This window comes from Pimephales promelas, chromosome 19 (genome assembly GCF_988280905.1).
Source record: "Pimephales promelas chromosome 19, fPimPro1.hap1.1, whole genome shotgun sequence".
NCBI classification, from domain to species: domain Eukaryota; kingdom Metazoa; phylum Chordata; class Actinopteri; order Cypriniformes; family Leuciscidae; genus Pimephales; species Pimephales promelas.
In genome coordinates, this window is record NC_142787.1 from 9147198 (window position 1) to 9169757 (window position 22560).

General features: G+C 44.0%; 1 protein-coding gene across 1 annotated transcript in view; it reads left to right on the forward strand.

Annotated features, from left to right (window-relative positions):
* Positions 1-14050, forward strand: part of nop14 (NOP14 nucleolar protein homolog (yeast)) — a 14202-nt gene extending 152 nt beyond the window's left edge. The window contains exons 1-18 of the mRNA XM_039650265.2: positions 1-186; positions 1239-1373; positions 1454-1595; positions 1697-1836; positions 4068-4202; positions 4393-4515; positions 4634-4765; positions 4914-5184; positions 7025-7155; positions 7330-7415; positions 7508-7643; positions 7721-7822; positions 7900-8053; positions 9130-9277; positions 10184-10331; positions 10922-11040; positions 13340-13495; positions 13835-14050. The exon at positions 1-186 is cut by the window's left edge and continues 152 nt beyond it. Of these exons, the coding sequence (XP_039506199.2) occupies positions 1-186; positions 1239-1373; positions 1454-1595; positions 1697-1836; positions 4068-4202; positions 4393-4515; positions 4634-4765; positions 4914-5184; positions 7025-7155; positions 7330-7415; positions 7508-7643; positions 7721-7822; positions 7900-8053; positions 9130-9277; positions 10184-10331; positions 10922-11040; positions 13340-13495; positions 13835-13931 (2541 nt within the window). The 3' untranslated portion in view covers positions 13932-14050. The remainder of the gene's footprint in view (positions 187-1238; positions 1374-1453; positions 1596-1696; positions 1837-4067; positions 4203-4392; positions 4516-4633; positions 4766-4913; positions 5185-7024; positions 7156-7329; positions 7416-7507; positions 7644-7720; positions 7823-7899; positions 8054-9129; positions 9278-10183; positions 10332-10921; positions 11041-13339; positions 13496-13834) is intronic.
* Positions 14051-22560: the final 8510 nt, after the last annotated feature.

Consider the following 22560-nt stretch of genomic DNA (forward strand, 5'->3'; position numbering starts at 1 on the left):
ATGAGGAAACAGCAGAAGTTGAGCAGCGGTTTGTCCGATAAAGTGCGCAAGTCTAAAGCGGCTCCGGAGATTCAGAAAAATCCATTCGAGGTGAAAATCAACCGCAAGAAGTTCGATGTTTTGGGTCGCAAGAGCAAACATGACGTGGGTCTGCCGGGTGTCTCGCGATCCAGAGCCAATCAGAAGGTAAAAGTAAAACATACTAAAGCCATGTTTATGGAGATGTAGTCATGAGTGATTTGTAGAAATACTGTGGTGTAGCCTATCACATGTACCACTATAGAAATATGTAATTAATATTATGTTATTATAAAAACTTATGGAAATGAATTGATTCAAATCGTACAATTTGTGTCAGTGTCCAGCCCGGATTAGGTGTGATAACTATATCGATAATTATAGCGGTAACTGTAACAACTAAAATGATATATAGCTGTAACTACTATAACAATAACAATATCTGTTACAATAACAATAATACAAGCTGTAGTAATAATTATATCTGTAACAATAACTATAATAATGGCTGTAACAATAACTATATCGGTAACAATGACTAATAAAAGCTGTAGCAACAATTATATATGTTGCAATAACTATAACTATATACTGTAACAATAATAACATCTGTTACAAAAACTATATTAAAAGCTGCAGTAAAAATTATATCTGTAACAATTACTATAATATTGGCTGTAACAATAACTATATCTGTAACAATATCTGTTACACTAACTATAATAAAAGCTGTAACAAATAATTATATCTGTAACAATAACTATAACGATATCTGTAACAATAATTAAATCTGTAATTATAACTATAATGATAGCTGTAACAATAACTAGCCTATGTGTGTAAAAATAACTATAACAATATCTTTAACAATAACTATAACAATGTCTTCAACAATAACTATAATGATAACTGTAACAGTAACTAGCCTACAATAATAACTATAACAATATCTTTAACAATATCTGTAACAATAACTATAACTATAAAGATAACTGTAATAATAACTAGCCTATATCTGTAATACAACTATAAAAAAAAATCTGTAAACAAGTATAATGATAGCTGTAATTATATCTGTAACAATAACTATAAATGTAACAACACTAATGATAGTACCCATGACTATAATAGCTCTAACTCTAATGCCAGACCGGTGTAACAGTGGCTGTGATAACTGTAACGCTGAATGTGTCTGATGAAGTGTGTGTGTGATCCCACAGAGAAAGGAAACTCTCCTGAAGGAGTTCAGACTCAAAGGCAAGAACAACAAATTTGTTGACAGACGCTTCGGTGAATATGACAATAAGATCACACCTGAGGAGAAAATCTTGCAGAGATTCACACTGGAGAGACAGGTGACGCACCTCATCATTACCTCATCACATTCACCTTCATCATGGGTATCTACTGATGCTGTGTGTGTGTGTGTGTGTAGCGTACTCATGGCAGGAAGGACATGTTTAATCTGAATGAGGAAGAGGAGCTGACGCATTACGGTCAGTCTCTGGCAGAGATGGAGAAGATGACGGATGTAATTGACAGCGACAGTGACTCTGAGGAGAAGGGACTGCTGTCAGGTGACGCATTTAAACATGTGACCTTCCCCATCAGTAGCTCTGACCAGCGCTTATCAATGGTTATTTATATATTTACACTCAAATCCTGACTGTTTCTGCAGCTGAACTGACTGCGTCACACTTTGGCGGTGGGGGAGGTTTATTGAGGATGAAGAGCGCTGGAGATGAAGATGAACAACACAAACCCAAGTCACGACAGGAACTGATCGAAGAACTCATCGTCAAATCCAAACAGGAAAAGGTCAGTGTTTCTTCAAATAATATAATGTTACTTAATCATGATTAAACTTTATCCTGTCTACTCTATTTAGTCGTGTTGTTAACGATAACTACAATAATGATAACTGGTTGCTGTAACAGTAACTATAACGATAGCTGTAAAAGTAACTATGATGAGAGCTGTAACACTAATTATGACGATAGCTGAAACAATAATTATGTCTGTGCCAACTGTAACGATATATGTAACAATTATATCTGTAACAGTAACTATAACGATATCTGTAACAGTAACTATAACGATAGCTGTAACAGTAACTATAACGATAGCTGTAACCGTAACTATAAGGATAGCTGTAACAGTAACTATAATGATAGCTGTAACAGTAACTATAATGATATCCCTAACACTAATTATGTCAATAGCTGTAACAATAATTATATCTGTGCCAACTGTAATGATGTATGTAACAATTATATCTGTAACAGTAACTATAACGATAGCTGTAACAGTAACTATAACGATAGCTGTAACAGTAACTAAAATTATATCTGTAACAGTAACTATAAGGATAGCTGTAACAGTAACTATAAAGATAGCTGTAACAGTAACTATAAAGATAGCTGTAACAGTAACTATAATGATAACTGTAACAGTAACTATAATGATAGCTGTAACAGTAACTATAATAATAGCTGTAACAGTAACTATAACGATAGCTGTAACAGTAACTTTAATGATAGCTGTAACTATAATGATAGCTGTAACAGTAACTATAATGATAGCTGTAACAGTAACTATATAATGATAGCTGTAACAATAACTATAACGATTAGCTGTAACAGTAACTATAACGATAGCTGTAACAGTAACTATAACGATTAGCTGTAACAGTAACTATAACGATAGCTGTAACAGTAACTATAACGATAGCTGTAACAGTAACTATAACGATAGCTGTAACAGTAACTATAACAATAGCTGTAACAGTAAAAATAAAGATAGCTGTAACAGTAACTATAACTATATAAATATAGCTGTAACAGTAACTATAACGGTAGCTTTAACAGTAACTATAACGGTAGCTGTAACAGTAACTATAATGACAGCTGTAACTATAACGATAGCTGTAACAGTAACTATAACGATAGCTGTAACTATAAAGAGAGCTGTAACAGTATCTATAACCATAGCTGTTACAGTAACTATAACGATAGCTGTAACAGTAACTATAAAGATAGCTGTAACAGTAACTATAACGATAGCTGTAACAGTAACTTTAATGATAGCTGTAACAGTAACTATAACGATAGCTGTAACTATAACGATAGCTGTAACTATAACGATAGCTGTAACAGTAACTATATAATGATAGCTGCAATAGTAACTATATCTGTAACAGTAACTATAATGATAGCTGTAACAGTAACTATAACGATAGCTGTAACAGTAACTATATCTGTGACCGTAACTGTAGCAATATCTCTAACAGTAACTATAACGATAGCTGTAACAGTAACTATAACGATAGCTGTAACAGTAACTATATCTGTGACCGTAACTGTAGCAATATCTCTAACAGTAACTATAACGATAGCTGCAACAGTAACTATAACGATATCTGCAACAGTAACTATAACGATAGCTGTAACAGTAACTATAACGATAGCTGTAACAGTAACTATAACGATACATGTAACAGTAACTATAACAATAGCTGTAACAGTAAAAATAAAGATGGCTGTAATAGTGACTATAACGATAGCTGTAACAGTAACTATAACTCTGACAGTAACTCTAGCAATATCTCTAACAGTAACTAAAACGATAGCTGTACCAGTAACTACTGTAAATCTGTAACAGTAGCTATAAAGATAGCTGTAACAGTAACTATAATGATAGCTGTAACAGTAACTATAACGATAGCTGTAACAGTAACTATATCTGTGACAGTAACTGTAGCAATATCTCCAACAGTAACTATAACAATAGCTGTAACAGTAACTACTCTATATCTGTAACAGTTACTATAACGATAGCTGTAACAGTAACTTTAGCAATAGATCATTCTGTTCATGCTAAGCATGCTGCTGTTTGGTCATCGGCTGCTATCAGTGCTAGCGCTCTCTAATGAAAGTGGAGTGGATTCTGATTGGCTTTCATTTGGACTTTGCTATTTGAAACAGAGCGATTAATAAAAGGTTATGGTTGTAGCTGTAATGGTTTAACGGCTATGCTCTCCCTGTTCTCAGCGCGAGCGTCAGACTCAGAAGGAGGAGGCGCAGGTGCTCACAGAGAAACTGGACCAGGAGTGGAGATCCATTCAGAATCTTCTGGCCCACAAGACCCCTAAAGCTGAGAGGAAAGAGGAGGTGGACAAGCCCAAGGTAGCTGAGCGATGTGTGTGTGTGTGACAGTGATGATATCTGTGTGTGTGTGTGTGTGTGTGCTGCTCTTCCTCTCTCTCTCTCTCTCTCTCTCTCTCTCTCTCTCTCTCTCTCTCTCTCTCTCTCTCTCTCTCTTTTGTGTGTGTGTATGCTGCTCTTCCTCACTCTCTCTCTCTTGTGTGTGTATCAGATGGAAGACTATGACGTGATGGTGCGAGAGCTGGGCTTCGAGATGAAGGCTCAGCCGTCAGAGAAGCTGAAGAGTTCAGAGGAACTCGCTCGAGAGGAGAGACTCCGCCTGCAGACGCTGGAGGTGCTCAGCTTTATTCTAGAGCGGCTGTAAAGCCACACACTTTCTGCTACTGTAATCTCCTGTGAAACATCTGCACTGGATGCAGATGAGGATGAGTTAATGCGTGTTTGTGATTCAGGCCGACAGACTGAAGAGGATGATGGGAGATGCTGAGGGAGAATCTGCTCACACACACACACACACCTCTGCTGATGATATCAATGATGGATTCATACTGGATGGTGACGAGCGAAAAACACTCGCTTACAAGGTCAGAAACACACACATACTAAACACAGATTAGATACTTATAAGAACTAGGAGTCCTGTTCAGTATTATAGTATGCATATCTATCCTTCTGAACATTTACGCTGCATGTGATTTAAATATTCTAATGAGTGTGAGTGACTGTCAGCAGGACGGCAAATGGAACATAGAGGAGGACAGAGAGGAAGAGGAGGATGAGGTGGGAGAGGAAGAGCATGAGATCGGTGCAGATGATGAGGGTGAAGAGGAGGATGAAGATGATGATGATGATGGAGATGATGATCTTCAGTCTGATGAGGATGAGGGGGATCAGGCCGCTGTGGAAGAGGAGGGTCGTGATGAAGAAGAAACAGTGAGGGATGAAGAGCAGAGGAGAGCCATACAGGAGGCAGCCCGAGCAGAACTGCCCTACACCTTCACAGGTACACACTCACATACACGCAGGTGTCGCACCTGCACAGTCACATGATCACAGACAAGAGCGGAACTGAAGATTTGGTCTAAAGCGCATGTGTAAGTGCTCTTAGGGCGTTTAGCACTTAAACTAGCACTGTCCTGCTAGTTTAACGACGGGATAGGGCTGGGCGATAAATCGATTTTATCGATTAACTCGAATTTGTAGTTTGCGCCGATTTGCAACGATTTTCTTGAATGAAAATCGGTTTTCTTTAACAACGGCCATCTGGGCTCCCGTAGTTCCGACCGCGCTCAGCGCTTGCTATGATAGCGATTCACTAACGGCAGCAGAAGCACACACGCACACATCCATTTTCTCACGCAGAGAAACATCACGAAGCAAAGAGCAAGAGGAGACTGACACCAACGGACAGAGCAGGTTGTTATTGATATGAGACAGATTCTCAGCTCTCAGATTCTGTCAGTTTTATTACAAAATTCAAACAATAAACACCGTTTTGGCGCTTGTAAATGTGACGTGATCACGTGAAAGATAACAGATCTCAGTTCTAGCGGCACGTGAACCGATCATCTGTTACTCTTTACTGCTAACTTACCGAAATAAAACCGATCGAGCAGTGTTTTTCAACCGCGGAAATATGTCCATAAAACAGCTGGAGAAGTTGGAGAACAACATGTGTCACGTAACGTTACATTTACCTCAGACCCTATGCCTCAGACTCAGGAATGCCTTTTAATGACCCATAGCACGCATGCTAGTTGGATTTAAAATAATTGCTATAGAGAGGAGCATTTTGCTAAATATGATAACTATTTTACACATTTATTATATTTGACCTATGTCATTAAAATATTATAACGTTGTTTGTTATTATAAAAACGCATTATGTTTAATTTGAGTTAGTTTTAACCTTTAATAATACCAGCTGACAGGGCTCTCTGTATGTATTGTATACAGCATTAGGTAATTTATTTTTGGAGAACAATTAACATAACGCATTAACGTATCTACTGTACCTAATATTTATCCAAAGGAATTGATATTGAATCAATATCAGAATCAAATCTTTGAAATTGTGAAATTTGTGTTAAGCAATAATAAAAACAGTAGCATACAGTGTTTGTACCATGTGAACATTGTGTTTATGGTTAATAAACCTAATAAAATTATGTTTAGTTAACAAATAATTTGACAATCACAATAAATGTATTGTGATGCAAGTTGTTTTTATTTTTAATTTTTTTTTTTTCAATCCCAATCCACCCATTTCATGTTATGTTACATTTACACTTTTTACAATGACAGGGCCTGCCCTCTTGTCTTTTTGGCTTGTTGTTTCTGATTGCACTTTAATCCAGATAATATCACAGAAGGGAATATCAAAACAAAATAAAGTTAAAACTTGTTTAGAACAATTTCTTTGTCATCTGCAGATTGATTTTAAGTAGGGATAGAAAAAAAATCGATTTAAATCGTAAATCGGATTTTTTATGAAAAAATCAGGGATTTTTTGTGAAAAAATCAGGGATTTTTTTTTTAGGCCATATCGCCCAGCCCTACGACGGGACAAATGGTCTGCGCTCCCGGCGCTGGTCTAAAAGGATCGTCCCTATTCTCTTAATGAGTAATGGGTGTGTGTTGTCTCAATTCTCTTAATGAGTAATGGGAGTGTTTTGTGCTGAAAATAATCCAATCAGTTCCCTTTAAGAGTCAGTTGCGCTCACGCTGCGGCCGATTCGCTATTTACACGGACTAATTAGCAAGTGGAAAAACTGAATGATTCTCAAGCGAGGAAACGGATCTGCTTGTGCACAGGGTTAAAGGTGTGTGTGTGTGTATTTCAGCTCCGGAGAGTTACAGGGATCTGCAGTCGCTCCTGCAGGGTCACACTTCAGGGCAACAGCGCCTCATACTGGATAGAATGATCACATGTCACCATCCCAGTCTGGCCTCGGGGAACAAAGCCAAGCTACAGGTGGGAGACCAGCAAAAACCCAGTGAGCAGTGAACGCGTGTGTTACTCTCAAAACACTGTTTCCACTGTTGGTGGGAATTAAACCTATCATTCTGATCGCCGAGTGTGTGAGAGAGAGATAGAGTGTGTTTGTGTGTTGAATGAGATTGTTCAGTGTTTTATTCTCGCGTTCAGAGGTTGTTCGGCTTTCTGCTGGAGTATGTCGGTGAACTCTCCTCCCAGAATCCACCAGATCTCAGAACAGTCAACTTATTCATCCCGTGAGTAACACACACACAATCACACACACTCACACATACACACACACACACAGATCAAATGAGTACAGCTTTGTTTATGTGTTTGTGTGCAGTCAGATCTACAGTCTGTGTCAGCTGTTCCCAGAAGCAGCCTGTAAAGCGGTTCAGATGTTGCTGAGTGACAGTGCTCACAGCATGGAGGAGACGCTGGAGGTCAGAGGTCGCGCGCCAATGCCTGACCTGGACATGGTACGCCGATCGACTCCCGATAAACACATACAGCGAGGAGATGTGGATCCTGAACTGATGGTGTGTGTGTGTTGTAGTTGGTCCTGCTGAAGATCACGGCGCTGTTGTTCCCCACGTCAGACTTCAGGCATCCGGTGACGACGCCAGCGTTCCTCTACATCAGCCAGGCGCTCAGCAAGGTGTGTGTGTGCGTGTCTCATAGAGTGCTTCAGTGATGATTGTTCCTGCAGCTGATGGTTGTGTGTGTGTCTTTCAGTGTGTCGTGGTCTCTCTGGAAGACGCCTGTAAGGGTTTGATCCTCTGCTGTCTGGCGCTGGAGTTTGTGTCTCTGTCCAAGAGGTTTTTCCCAGAGCTGATGAACTTTCTGCTGGGGCTCCTGCACCTGACGGTCCCCGACAAGACCAACACAGGTGAGAGCGTAAGTGAGAGTGTAAGTCAGTGTGTGAGAGTGTGGAAACCCCGCTGTGTGTGTCTTTTTTGTTTTGAACTGTTTTCATTGAAATAGAGCAAAAACAGAGGCTTAAGTCACTTAATGTTCATTTCTTGTTTATTAAACTTGTATAAAATCAATATCCCATTTGTTATCATGCTGATATTTGGAGTAAACTGCAGTCTTGTGATATTTATTTGTGATATTTCTTACTAAATTATATATATAAAGTCTAAATCATGCAGTGAAAGCGTACGCTCTAAATGCACACCCGCACTAGTCTAATCTACAAGACTACATCACGTAGAGTATGCATACACTCGCTGGGTGTGTGTGTGTGTGTGTGTGTGAGAAATAGGCTATACTTGATAATGTCGCACATCGTTAAAACAACAATTCCGATATTATTGCAGATGATATATATATATATATATATATCACACACCCCTAGTGAGAGTGAGTGTGAGTTTGTGTGTGTTTTGGTTCACACAAGCTGCAAAATAGTCTCACTGCTGTGTAAAATGGTACGTCACGTCTGGCTGTGATGGGAAGTATTTGACATACTCAAGCGTACAGTCAGATTATCCTTCTCTGTTCTAACATAATGAGCTGCTCGTGTGGAAACAGGAAGAGGAATCTGGTTTACTCCCGGCTCTCGTCGTGTGTGTGGAGTCTGGGTGTTTCCTCATGGCTCTGGTCCAGTACAGCATAACATCTACAGAGGCGTTACAGTATTTCAGGACTCCAGACTGCGACTAAATGCAGCTCTTCCTCAGGGTTTCTGTCGTGTTTTCCAGTACAAATATTCAAACGTTCTTAAATCAAGATAGATTTACTGGAGAAGCAAAACGACTGACACATTAAGTGTTGTTTTTATGAAAATTAAGTGAGGTTTTGCTTAAAGGAGTAGTTCAATTTCAAATGAAAATTATCCTATGATTTACTCTCCCTCAACCCATCCTCAGTGTGTGTGACACTCTTCCTCGGTGTGTGTGACACTCTCCTCGGTGTGTATGACACTTTAGTGATTCTGATCGTGTGTGTGTGTTTGTGTAGGTTATGCAGTGTTGAGTCCGTTCAGACAGCAGGGGAAGAACTGCGATCTGTTGGTTCTGACGGATCCAAACGCGTGTCAGAGCTGGATAAGAAAACCAGTGTCACTGCAGACAGCTGTCAGATGTCCAGCGGAGAGAGAGCACTGCAGGTACACACACTCGCACTCAGACACACAGTAGACGCACACACCTCATTTTTGTGTTGATTTTGACGTTTGTTGTGGATCGTTGTCCTGATGGAGGATCCGTCCACGGCACTTGTAGGATCTCCAGCACAGGTCGGCAGGCTTTGATTTTTATCTGTTGGTATTTGCTAGAATCCATGACATTCATGCATCTGAACAAGAAGTCACACCCACACACTCACAAGAAGTCCAGGACCTCCAGCACAAGAATATGCCCACAGCATTACAGTGGTTTATTACATGGCCTGGTTGAATTCTAATGTAGAATGCGGTGTGTTATTTCTTGATAACAGACGCTGTTATAGTATAGCACAACGTTGCAATGAAAAACAGAGCGTTGTTATGGACATAGTTCTGTTCACTCTGGAGGATAAACTCCTTTAAATCAATAGACTTCTTTTTAAATCAATATTTTGTGTCAAATTATATTTATTTGGTTGTTAGCTATTTAATAAGCTTTGCCTTCGCTTCACGTTGGGTCCTGATCATTGTATTCGCTATAACAACGCCTCGCTCTACATTATACATAACGCTGTATCCCATCCGGTGTGTTTGCTGCCTGTTGTGGCTGAAATTCTGTTAAAGGGGTCATGAACTGGCTTTTTAAATTTTATAATTTAATTCTGGATATGTTATGACTGTATACATACACGTATAGATAGATATACACATGCAGTCAGTATATTTTAAACTATTGTCATTTCCAGTGGTTCATAGCAGTGGGTGGAGCTCTTGCTTAAATAGATCCTCTGATTGGTGGAGATTTTTTCTTGGATCATGGGTAAATGTAGGATCATGGGTAATGAGTTCTGCTGTTATATGACATATTCTGTTGAGTAAATCTAGTGAGCGATTCTGTGTGTGTTTCAGGCTGTCTCTCGTCGACTCGTGTCTGGATCTGGTGAATCGATGCACGTCTCTCTACAAGGACCTGCCGTCATACACACACATCTTCCAGCCAATCAGAGTGCTCCTCCTGAACCATCTTCCCATTTCGCTGTACCCGTCCTGCACACAGGTTCATATTCACTCATGACATCATACGGGCTTCATGACATCACTAGGGCTCATGCTCACTCATGACATCACACAGGCTTCATAACATCACACGGGCTTCATGCTCGCTCATGAGCCTCCAGAGTCGGCCTAAACCAGCGCTAGAGGAACTGCAGTAACGGGAGTGTTCTTTGATTGGCCGAACGCACATGAAACACCAGCACTCGCCATTATTTAAAAAAGCTAAACGCACAGATTACAGCCTATATATTTATACTAATATATACACTAATAACTTTATTACTGTGTACTTTCTGTGTATAACACTTCTAGCTAATAGCGTATTAGACCAATCGTACACCAATGAACAGGAGAATGTGAGCCCTGGCATTCTCAGAGCCGTCAAAAAGTCAAGTCAAGTCTCAACACGCGTGCCTTGCGTCGAGTCAAAGTTCCTGCTAGCGCTGCGAACGCAACAGGAGAACATCTCTCAGGGACCATCAGCTTTCGGGACCCGTCCTGGAGGCTCCTGTAACTCTCCGGTGCGGAAGCCCCTCGTGTTCACGGCGAACGGGTCATTCTTATTAATTCTGGGTTTTATATGTCCTGCAGGATCTTCACAGAGAGATATTAGATGCCATTCCTGAACAGCCTTCCCAGCATGCACCTCTGGTGTTCAAGAAGAAGAAACCCATCCCGCTGAAACTCTTCACACCTAAGATTGTGGAAATGTGAGTCGAACAGGAACAAGACACTTGTTTCCCTCGGACCGATTGGCCTAGTTTGAGTTTCTCGCACCAACCTTCGTTACTTATGTCATGTAGAATGCAAATTTTCCAAAATTTAGAATGCAAATGAATGCCGCCTGAATCACAATCATAATCATCCACTGTTCAGTCGTTGGCCAGAGGAGAACTGAGTCTGGTTCAAGGTTATTATTTTTAAATTAGTTTTTATTTTAATATCGTTTTCAATTTTGCTTTAAATTGAAGTTTAGTTTTAGTTTGTTTCATTAATGGTATTGTTAGTTTTAGTTTAGTTTTTATTTTACAAACATATTTCTATTTAGTTTTTATTTTACAAACATATTTCTATTTAGTTTTTATTTTATTTAGTTTTAGTAACTATAGTTTAGCAGAGCTAACAGATAGGGTTGGGTATCGAGAATCGAGTATCGATTGGAACCGGGACTAACTTTTCGTTTTTCCCGGAATCGTTCAAAAGTTCAAATTTCGATTCCTAGTTTCGATATTCACAGTCCGCCGAGCTGAAGAAGAAACCGCTGAACAACACCAACGAAGAAGCGTCTACCGGAAGTGTTGGTATAACCGCGCGAGTCGAACATGAGTAGCTTACGTCAGCGGTCCAAAGTGTGGCTTCACTTTTCTAAAAATAACGAAATCTCGGCAAAATGCAAAATTTGTGACGAAAGGAATATTTGTGACAGAAGGAGTATTTCCTTCAGAAAGGAGTATTTCCTTCAGAAAGACCGTTGGTTAGCATGGTTAGCTAAACTTTTTTGACCCTGCCTCTTAAAAGAATCGGAATCGAGAATCGTTAGGAACCGGAATCGAAACAAGGAATCGGAATCGGAATCGGAATCAGAATCGTTCAAATTCAAACGATACCCAACCCTACTAACAGAACACATCCAGTGTAGACCAAATTGAGTTGCTTAATTTCACCATAGTTTAATGTTTGCCCAGATTACAGTTAACTCTTGTGCAGACATCTTAATAATACAAATAAAATAATGGTTTGAGATTGAACAAAGCACCAAATAAATAGAACTTAAAAGTAGACAAGAAAAATATATGAAAAATTCAGACAAACTAATTCATATTAAGATTCAATCTGACTACAGCCAACACAACTTGCTGTGAACAGTGTGATTAAATAATGAAGTATCTATGTAATCATACAGAATGAGTTTTTTGGAAAATGTGAAAATGGAGAAAGTTGTGTGTGAGATTTAAGGGTTGGGTTAATGTCTGTTTGATGAGTAGGGTAGGGATGAGTATGTCTATGGAGAGTCCCCACAAAGATAGTGGACCAGCCTGTATGTCTCTGTGTGTGTGCGCGTGTGCATGCGCGCTTGTTGGTGTGTCTCGTCCTGGTATTCCCTAGAATCCCTACATTGTCAACCTTAATGAAAACATGATATCTCAAACATATAGAAGTACATTAAATTTATTTTTATGCTTGACGGACTTGTTTGCTTTTGCACCCGCGCATTGCAAACGACATTTTAAAAACGCTGCACTCAACTTAAAAGAAGTCCAACATGCATCTTTACCTTGTGTTGTTATTACCATTGACATCATCGGTCATTACCCATTCCACTGAAACAGAAGTATCCTTTATGAACAGCCGTTAGCACTAGTGATGTATTCAGGTTAATCGCCTCAGCACCTTCACACGGATGAAGAACCATATCAGGCATTTCCCTAAACAGCCAGGTCAGATTTTCCGTCAAAGTAAAGAGCTAATTAATACGCTAATTAATTACGAAAACGATTATTTATTTTTGGTAATTGATATTTATTTCAGTAACTGTTGTTAGATTCGTTTAGTTTTATTTATTCATTAATCATGAAATTTTTATTTTATTTCAATTTACAAAAATGTTTTTTGACCTATAGTTTTAGTCTTCAGTTTTCGTTTACGAAAATAACCTTGGTCTGGTTTCTCACAAGGGTTTTATGTCACTGATGAAGTTTCAGTTCCTGTTGCTTATTTGGAGACATTTAATGTAATATTCAACAATATTGTTGATTTCCTGCACTTACAGCATTGTATAAGAACTGAACTGAGCTGGACGATGACATTACGGTTTTCTCCAGAGCTGCTATATATATATAAATGAACCAAATTATTATCTTTTTAACAGCAGAAATGAAGCATCACTGAACTGACTTAAGCTGGACTGTTACGCTATTCTCTTCTGGAAATAATCTCTGTTGCATTATTGTCCTGTTATCTCTGTAAAGCACTGTGTAAATGAAGCTGACTGGACTCTTCTTTCTCCAGTCTGGATTACGGTAAAAAGCGAGGGAACACTAAAGAAGAGAAGGAGCGCGAGCGGCTCAAGCACAAACACAAGCGTGAGTTTAAGGGAGCACTGAGGGAGATCCGCAAGGACACGCGGTTCCTGGCTCGGGAGAAGCTCAACGACATCATGAGCAGGTGAGCGGCATGTGATGTGTCGTGGGATGTGTCGTGTAGATGTGATGTCGCTTGGTGTGTCTTGATTGTCATGTGATGTGTCGATGTTGATGTATCATGTAATTTGCAGTCACGTGATGTCGTACGATGTTGATGTGATTGTCGCGATGTATCGTGATTTACGTCTGTGTCACGTGATGCCATCATGTGATGTTCATGTATCGTGATTGTGATGTATCATGTGATTGACATCTGTGTCACGTGATCGGTCATGTAATGTGTCCTGTGATGTTGATGTGTTGTGATTGTGACGACTCTATCGTGCCAGTCTCTGATGGTGGTGTTGTGTTTGTGCGTCAGGGATTCGGAGAGGAAGAGGAAGGTGAAGGAGCTCTTTGGCAGTCTGGCCAATCAGGAGGGAGAATGGAAGGCCCTCAAGAGGAAGAAGATGAAGTGATGCTTTAACACGTCCTTTCTGCAATGAACTGCTTTAGTATGCTGATAAACTGCATTTATTCTCAATTGGAGCTTTTGTATGTGACATTATGAGAAATAAAAGGAAACTGTGCAGTGAGACTCTTTGTTTATGTGGGATAATCCAGGTTGGATGTCAACTGTCACATTCTTGGTTTATCAGCTCTTTTCCCAATGACATATTTTAATAATCATCATTTAGAAGCTTAAATTCTCCTGGAGTGGAGTTGATTTTCCTATGCCCCTTTTCTACCAAAGCATTTTGAGAGCCAGTTTGGAGCTGGTGCCTACTCGCGAACCAGTTATTTGTGTTTCGATAGCCAAAAAAAAAAAAGGTTCTCGCCAGGAAAATTGGTTCCAAAGTGGCACCAACTCTTTGCTGGACTACAACCGGAGAACCGTTCTTTTACCATGTCACCCTTACGTTGCACAATTTATATATATATATATATACAGTATATGAAGAGTTCAGATGCAAAAGCCTCTAAATGCCATTTGAAATTTTCTTCTTTAATGATGATTTTTATCAAACTTGTATATTTAAGTTCAGTAATTTCACTTAAATGGCAATGATAATTACCTATTAATTGTTATTTAAGTGAAATTACTGAACTTAAATATACAGGTTTCATAAAAATCATCATTAAAGAAGAAAATTTCAAATGGCATTTAGAGGCTTTTGCATCTGAACTCTTCATATATATATACATATATACATGCATACTATTATTTAAATTACCAAAATTTATCATGAGATCATGCTCCAGTTCACGTGCAATGCAATCGCACCCATCATATTGTCTGCTATATTTGCGTCTTATTTATTATATCCAGGGAATTGGTTGATGAATGCTGTAGAAGTGCAGTTTATTAATAGTAGCTTAGTCGACTAATCTAATTAAGTGTTACCGAATTTTTATTTATATATATATATACACCGATTCAGAGGTCTCGTGAGTTCAGTGTTGGACAGGTCAGTTGTTTAAACTATTCATTAAAGTGAAAGGTTAAAATGAGTTGTTTGTGTGTCGGGCGTGGCATTAGTGTCTAGCCAAGGCACGCTTGTATGATTATCTCGGCAGTTTAGGACGATGCGCAAGATTTGCGTCAATACAGAAAACATTTAATCACTGGATAGGTTTTTTCGTTTATTGAAATGTGGTTTATGTCAGCTGATCGGGCATAACGCTTTTTAGAGAAGATAAGTTTTTTTTTTTTTTTAGCACAAATCACACAACGTGGTAATTCAAGTCTCCAACTGTGTGAAACTTTTCTTAGTCGAAAATTGGACCTGAACGTGCCGCTGTAAACTTTTGGAGAATGATTGCTGCTGTGTATTCTAGCTGTCTTCTGTTGGAAGTGTCTTTCTTAATTCCCACTTCCCCAGTCATGATTACGAGCTTTTTCTGTTCAATCGCTTTATTATAACAAGTGCTTTATCTTTATTACGATTTCTGGTAGTAAATCTGACTTCTCTGACTTTCCAACTTGGAAACTCCAACAAGGAATTTCTGACTAGAAAACTCATAATTACTCGTAACACTTCATGCCATTAGAATTAGACTAAATATTAGATTCCGAAATTCCGAAATTTTTAGTCAGAAATTCCTAGTTGGCTTCTAAAGTTGTATTTACTACTGGGAAACTGAGATCATTTCGATGGAAAAATAGACTGTATTTGAGTTAAATGATTGTCAGCAAGCTGTTTTTAACTTAAAGGGTTAGTTCACCCAAAAATGAAAATTAAGTCATTAATTACTCACCCCCATGCTGTACCAACCCCGTAAGACCTTCGTTCGTCTTCGGAACACAAATAAAGATATTTTTGATTAAATTTGAGAGCTGTACCACATTGGCTCCTAAGGGACTGCCTCTTGACGGCCCAGAAAGTCAATGAAGAAAATGTTTAAATATCCCAAGTGACCGTGGCTCAACTGTTTATCAAGCGACGCGAATACTTTTTGTGCGAAAAAACAAACAAAAATAACGAGTTTATTCGACTATTTCTTTTCTTCCTTGTAGGCCAGAACGAGAATTCCTTAGATTTCCACGACGCATGCGCGAGATTTGCGATCTGCTTACACCAGCTTACTTCAGATCGCAATTCTCGCGCATGCGTCGTGGAAATCTATAAGGAAGTCTCGTTCTGGCCTACAAGGAAGAAAAGAAATAGTCGAATAAACTCGTTATTTTTGTTTGTTTTTTCGCACAAAAAGTATTCGCGTCGCTTGATAAACATATAGTTGAGCCACGGTAGTCACTTGGGATATTTAAACACTTTCTTCATTGATTTTTTGGGCCGTCAAGAGGCAGTCCCTTAGGAGCCAATGTGGTAGTTATACAGCTCTCAAATTTAATCAAAAATATCTTCATTTGTGTTCCGAAGACGAACGAAGGTCTTACGGGGTTGGTACCCCAGACAGCAAACTGACATTGAATCAACGTGGAAACGACGTCTCTCATGACATTGAAACAACGTTGATTTGCTCATCGAATTAACGTTGAACCAACGTCAGACGCGGCATTCTTCAAAGCTAAATGAAATCGAAAATTGGTTTGCTTTCATAACGTTGAAACAACGCGTTGATTTTAAGTTGATTTTCCGTTAGTTTTGAAAGAATGACGCATCTGACGTTGGTTCAACGTTAATTCGATGAGCAAAACAATGTCAGATCAACGTTGTTTCGATGTCATATTTCCACGTTGATTCAATGTCAGTTTGCTATCTGGGACAGCATGGGGGTGAGTAATTAATGACTTAATTTTCATTTTTGGGTGAACTAACCCTTTAAGGCAGAATAGATCCTGCGTAGTGAGACTCTTTATTTGGGATTTATCTGATTCCTGGTTTATCAGCTCTTTTTCCAATGACATATTTGAGTAATCATCATTCAAAACAAAAGCTTTTCATCCTTCATCATTCAATTCATCCTGTGGAAACCAATACATTTTTTGTGATGACTTCAAATTTGTAACAATTTCAATTTGGTTAGACAAAAGTTTTTTTGGTTTTTTTTTTTTCTTTTTCTTTTTGAAAATTCCTAGTTGGAGTTTCCTGGTCGGAAATTCCTTGTTGGTCTCTCAAGTCGTATTTAGTTCTGGGAAACTGAGATTTGATGAAAAACATTGACCAAAATGAGGAATAGTGAGTTCCCTTTCGTAGTCACTTCGAGTTACGTCAGAAGTGACGGAGATTGGGGGATTTCGCATAGAAAGCCAATCCTCTTCGAGTATTTAAACACGAGCCAATGGCATGCAATGCCTTGGGGCTGCGGAAATTTGCATAGCGTACTCCGCCCTACTCCGTGAGTATAAAAGGAGGAAGTGAACGCAACCGCAGTATGTTTTCGCTTCGGAGCCAAGAGAACCTCTTCACTCCTCAAAGCTGATTCAAGACTCTTCGAGACGAGCGTCCTCTTCAGTGTTGGTGTGACGGCGGTACCCAGCGAGATTCTGCATTGCCTGCGATCTGTGCAGTGGTTTGCCAGACTTTGCGCTTCTCCCTGGTAGCCTCAGCGCTGAAAGAGTGAATTTCTCTCCTCTCTGTAAAAGAGCTGCACGCGGCACGTCTTTTTAAAGATGGCTCGCCCGTGCCCTTCTGGATGTGGTAGATTTCTATCGTCATCTGATGGTCACGAACGCTGCTTTGTTTGCTTGGGCATTCAGCATGCAGCAGCAGCGTTCGTGGATGACTCATGTTCCTTCTGTGGGACCATGACCATCTCCACACTGAGGTCGCGGCTCAATGATCTCACTAGAGTGAGAGCCCCGGTCCCCCCTACTCGATCGGCTTCCTTCACGAAAGGGGGCCCGTCGACCCGGGGACCGGGCGATCTAACGGTGACGGTGTGGGATAAAGCCCCGACGATTCCTCGGGCCACACCTCCCGCCTCAGTGCGTGAGCCAGCGGGCGCTAGTTCGACTCGGTCGGTTGTCTCTTCGGCGGCACCGGCTGCTTCGAGCAGCGCCCCAGATGATGATGCGATGTCTATCACAGCATCACTAGGCGGGCTTGATTCCTCGGGAGAGGAAGATCCGGCTGCGTTGCCTCCTTCGGGAGTCCCAGCGTTGTCCGCGTCAGATCCCGAGATGACGGCCATGCTGTCTCGAGCCGCTGGGAGTATCGGGCTAGAATGGAAACCTCCATCCTGCCCCGACCTCTCACGGATGGATAATTGGTTTTTGGACAAGGCTGCCGCTGCAAAGCCACGGCCGACTCCAATTCCTTTTTTCCCCGAGCTGCATGCGGAGTTATCGCGCTCTTGGGGGGCTCCTTTGTCCACTCGAGAGCGCGATCTCTCCCCCGCCTTTCCCCCCCTCGACGGCGGGGCCGCCCGTGGGTACACTGGGATGCCCCCGGTGGAGCGATCTGTTGCGATGCAGCTGTGTCCACAGAGCGCTTCCACCCGTGGTCCTCCTAAGCACCCATCCAAAGCCTGTGGGTTCTCGTCTGCTATGGCGGCGCGATCCTACAGAGCGGCGGGACAGGCGGCCTCCGCTCTGCATGCTATGACCACTTTGCAGGTCTTCCAAGCGAAGTTGCTCAGGGACATGCACGAGGGCGGGACTGATCCGACGGCATTCAAAGAACTGCGGTCCGCCACTGACCTTGCTCTCCGGGCAACGAAAGTGGCTGCTCGCGCCGTTGGTCAGGTGATGGCCACTAGCGTGGTTCAGGAGCGTCATCTGTGGCTCAACCTGGCGGATACGCGGAGCGCTGAGCGGACTCGTCTGCTCGACGCTCCGCTATCCCAGGTTGGCCTTTTCGGCGGTGCGGTCGAGGACTTCGCCCAACAGTTCTCCACCGCCCAGAAGCAGACGGAGGCCATCAAACACATCCTGCCCCGACGACCAGCTGCTGCCTCCACCCAGTCGTCGGCACAGGTGCCTCCCCCTGCTCGCCGCCGAGGACGCCCCCCTGCGGCTCCCCTCCCTCCCGCCCGGCCCCAGCAGCAGCCTTCACCCGGGCCCCGGCGTCGAGGAGGCCGCAGGCCGGCGTCACAGCCCCCTCAGGCCGCTCGCCCCGCTAAACGCCAGGCCAAGCGAAGATCCTGACACGGGCGGCTCAGTGTCGATCTCGAGTCTTTCCCAGGAGGCGGTAGCAGGCCCCCTCCTTCCCCCGGTGGAGGGCCGGGGGAGAATCTTTTGTTCTCAGCTCCCCGCTGCTCACCCACGGGTGGGCAGCACCCTGAACTGGTTAAAGAAAGACTTGACATCCTCACTGAGCTCACAGACTGGAGTGAGTGCCCCCGATGCCTCAGTGTGTCGGCCCACTCACTCCTCTCTGTCTCGGAGGGCGCGGAAGGGTGCGTGTGTCGTCCCCGGGCTACACCAATCCCTTCCCCCTCTCTCGCCAGACCCCCGGCAGAACGGACCCCCGTGGAACGCTCCGCTTTCCCTGGTCCCTTCTGTCGGGGAGCGGGCTTCGACGCATCCGAGCGGGGTAACTCCTGCACGCGTGCCAGTCGACCCGCCACGCTGCCCCTCCGGGGGGACGTCTGTGGTTCACATGACCCCGTTGGCTCACTTCCTGGAAGCCTGGCTAGCGCTTCCCGGGGTATCCCGCTGGGTCATCAGAACGATCAGATTCGGCTACGCGATTCAGTTCGCACGGTCTCCTCCCCGCTTCAGGGGAGTTCGCTCCACGATAGTCGGTGGCAATGCCCCAGTCCTGAGAGCGGAGATTGCGACCCTGCTGGCGAAGGGTGCAATCGAGACGGTCCCTCCAGCCGAGGTGAGGTCCGGGTTTTACAGCCCCTACTTCATTGTCCCCAAGAAGACCGGTGGGTTACGACCGATCCTGGACCTGCGCAGTTTGAACCGTTCTCTCCATCGACTACCGTTCAAAATGCTCACGGCCAAACGCATTTTCGAATGTGTTCGGTATCAGGATTGGTTTGCAGCGATCGACCTGAAGGACGCGTACTTCCATGTGTCCATCTTACCTCGACACAGACCGTTTCTTCGGTTTGCCTTCGAGGGCCAGGCATATCAGTACGCCGTTCTCCCATTCGGGTTAGCTCTGTCCCCTCGCGTCTTCACGAAGATCGTCGAGGCAGCCCTTGTTCCCCTTCGCGAACACGGGGTTCGCATCCTGAATTATCTCGACGACTGGCTGATACTAGCACACTCTCGAGCTCAGCTTTGCGAACACAGAGACTTGGTGCTCCGGCACCTAGCCCGTCTGGGCCTTCGGGTCAACCGAGAGAAGAGCAAACTTTGCCCCGTGCAGAGGATCTCTTTTCTCGGCGTGGAGATAGACTCGGTCGCCATGTCCGCGCAGCTCACGAACGAGCGCGCGCACTCACTGCTGACTTGTCTTCGTCAGTTCGAGGGCAAGAGTGCGGTTCCACTGAAACTTTTTCAGAGGCTCCTGGGGCATATGGCATCCGCGGCCGCGGCAACGCCGCTCGGTTTGCTTCATATGAGACCGCTTCAGCTGTGGCTTCGCGATCGAGTCCCGAGGTGGGCATGGCATCGCGGCTCGCTCCGAGTCCCAGTGACTCCGGCATGCCGGCGAACCTTCTTCCCGTGGTCGAACCTCAGCTTTTTACGGACGGGCGTCCCTATTCAGCGAGTTTCCAGGCATCTCATCGTCTCCACGGATGCATCTACCACGGGTTGGGGTGCCATGTGCAATGGGCATGCAGCCGCCGGCTCCTGGACGGGGGCCCAGCGCCTCATGCACATCAATTGCCTCGAGCTGCTGGCAGTACGGCTCGCCCTGCACCGCTTCAGAGCGTTGCTCAAAGGCCAGCATGTGCTTGTCCGCTCAGACAACACTACGGCTGTAGCGTACATCAACCACCAGGGGGGTCTACGCTCGCGCCGGTTGTCGCAGCTCGCCCGCCACCTCTTGATATGGAGTCAGAAGCACCTGAGGTCCCTTCGTGCAGTTCACATTCCTGGAGACCGGAACTGGGCAGCCGACGAGCTGTCTCGGGTCCGCCCTACCTCCGGCGAGTGGCGACTCCATCCCCAGTCGGTCCAGCTGATCTGGAAAGAGTTCGGGGAGGCACAGATAGATCTGTTCGCCTCCCGGGACTCAGCCCACTGCGCCCAGTTTTATTCTCTGACCTGGGGCACTCTCGGTTCGGATGCGCTGGCGCACAGCTGGCCACGGGGCCCACGCAAGTATGCGTTTCCCCCAGTGAGCCTCCTTGCACGGGTGTTGTGCAAGATCAAGGAGGACGAGGAGCAGGTCTTGCTGGTAGCCCCCTACTGGCCCACCAAGACGTGGTTCTCCGATCTCATGCTCCTCGCGACAGCACCTCCTTGGCCTATTCCTCTGAGACAAGACCTACTCTCTCAGAGACGGGGCACTCTGTGGCACCCTCGTCCCGATCTTTGGAGGCTGCACGTGTGGCTCCTGGACGGGACGAGGCAGGTTTGAGTTCGCTGCCACCTGCGGTGGCGGCAACCATCACTTCCGCAAGAGCGTCGTCCACGAGACACCTTTATGCGTTGAAGTGGAACCTCTTCGTCAATTGGTGCTCTTCTCGCGGAGAAGACCCCCGGAGATGTTCGATCAGTGTCGTGCTTTCCTTCCTGCAAGAAGGGTTGGAGCGCAGGCTGTCGCCCTCCACCCTTAAGGTTTACGTCGCGGCCATTGCCGCTTCTCATGAAGCAGTGGAAGGTAAGTCCTTAGGGAAGCACGACCTGGTCATCAGGTTCCTGAGGGGAGCGAGGAGGCTGCATCCGCCTCGTCCTCCCCTCGTACCCTCTTGGGACCTCTCGGTAGTTTTAAGTGCTCTGCAGAGGCATCCCTTTGAGCCTTTGCAATCGGTAGAGTTAAAGTTTCTGTCCATGAAGACAGCACTCCTGGTTGCATTGGCCTCCATCAAGAGGGTGGGGGACCTGCACGCATTCTCCGTTGACGAAGCGTGCCTGGAGTTCGGGCCGGCTTACTCTCACGTGATCCTGAGACCCCGGCCTGGATATGTGCCCAAGGTTCCCACCACTCCCTTCCGGGACCAGGTGGTGAACCTGCAAGCGCTGCCCCCGGAGGAGGCAGACCCAGCCTTGGCACTGCTCTGTCCGGTACGTGCTCTCCGCACCTATGTCGACAGAACGCAGTGTTTCAGGACCTCAGACCAGCTCTTTGTCTGTCATGGAGGGAGCCAGAAGGGAAGGGCTCTCTCAAAGCAACGGCTGTCCCACTGGATAGTGGATGCCATTGCTTTGTCTTACCAGCAGCAAGGCCTTCCGTGCCCCCTTGGTGTGACGGCCCATTCCACTCGGAGTGTAGCCTCCTCTTGGGCTTTAGCGCACGGCGCCTCGCTAACAGACATCTGCAGAGCTGCAGGCTGGGCGACACCCAACACCTTCGCCAGATTCTATAATCTGCGAATTGAGCCGGTATCCTCTCACGTACTCGTTTCGGCCAGTTCTGGATCCGCTCAGGTGTCTTCGCTTGCTCGCCACTCCACTCCCCGGACTGGATAAGTGCGATATTTCCTCAGTTCTTCCATTGAAGTCTTGAGTCCTCCAGCACCGACGATGCGGGCACCACTGCGTTGCTCTGGTTGCTAGCTAGGTGCCTCCATGCGCACGGTTCCCCTTGGTAACCGTCTCATGTGTATTATCCACTGTAAGCCTCCCTGAGCATGTGT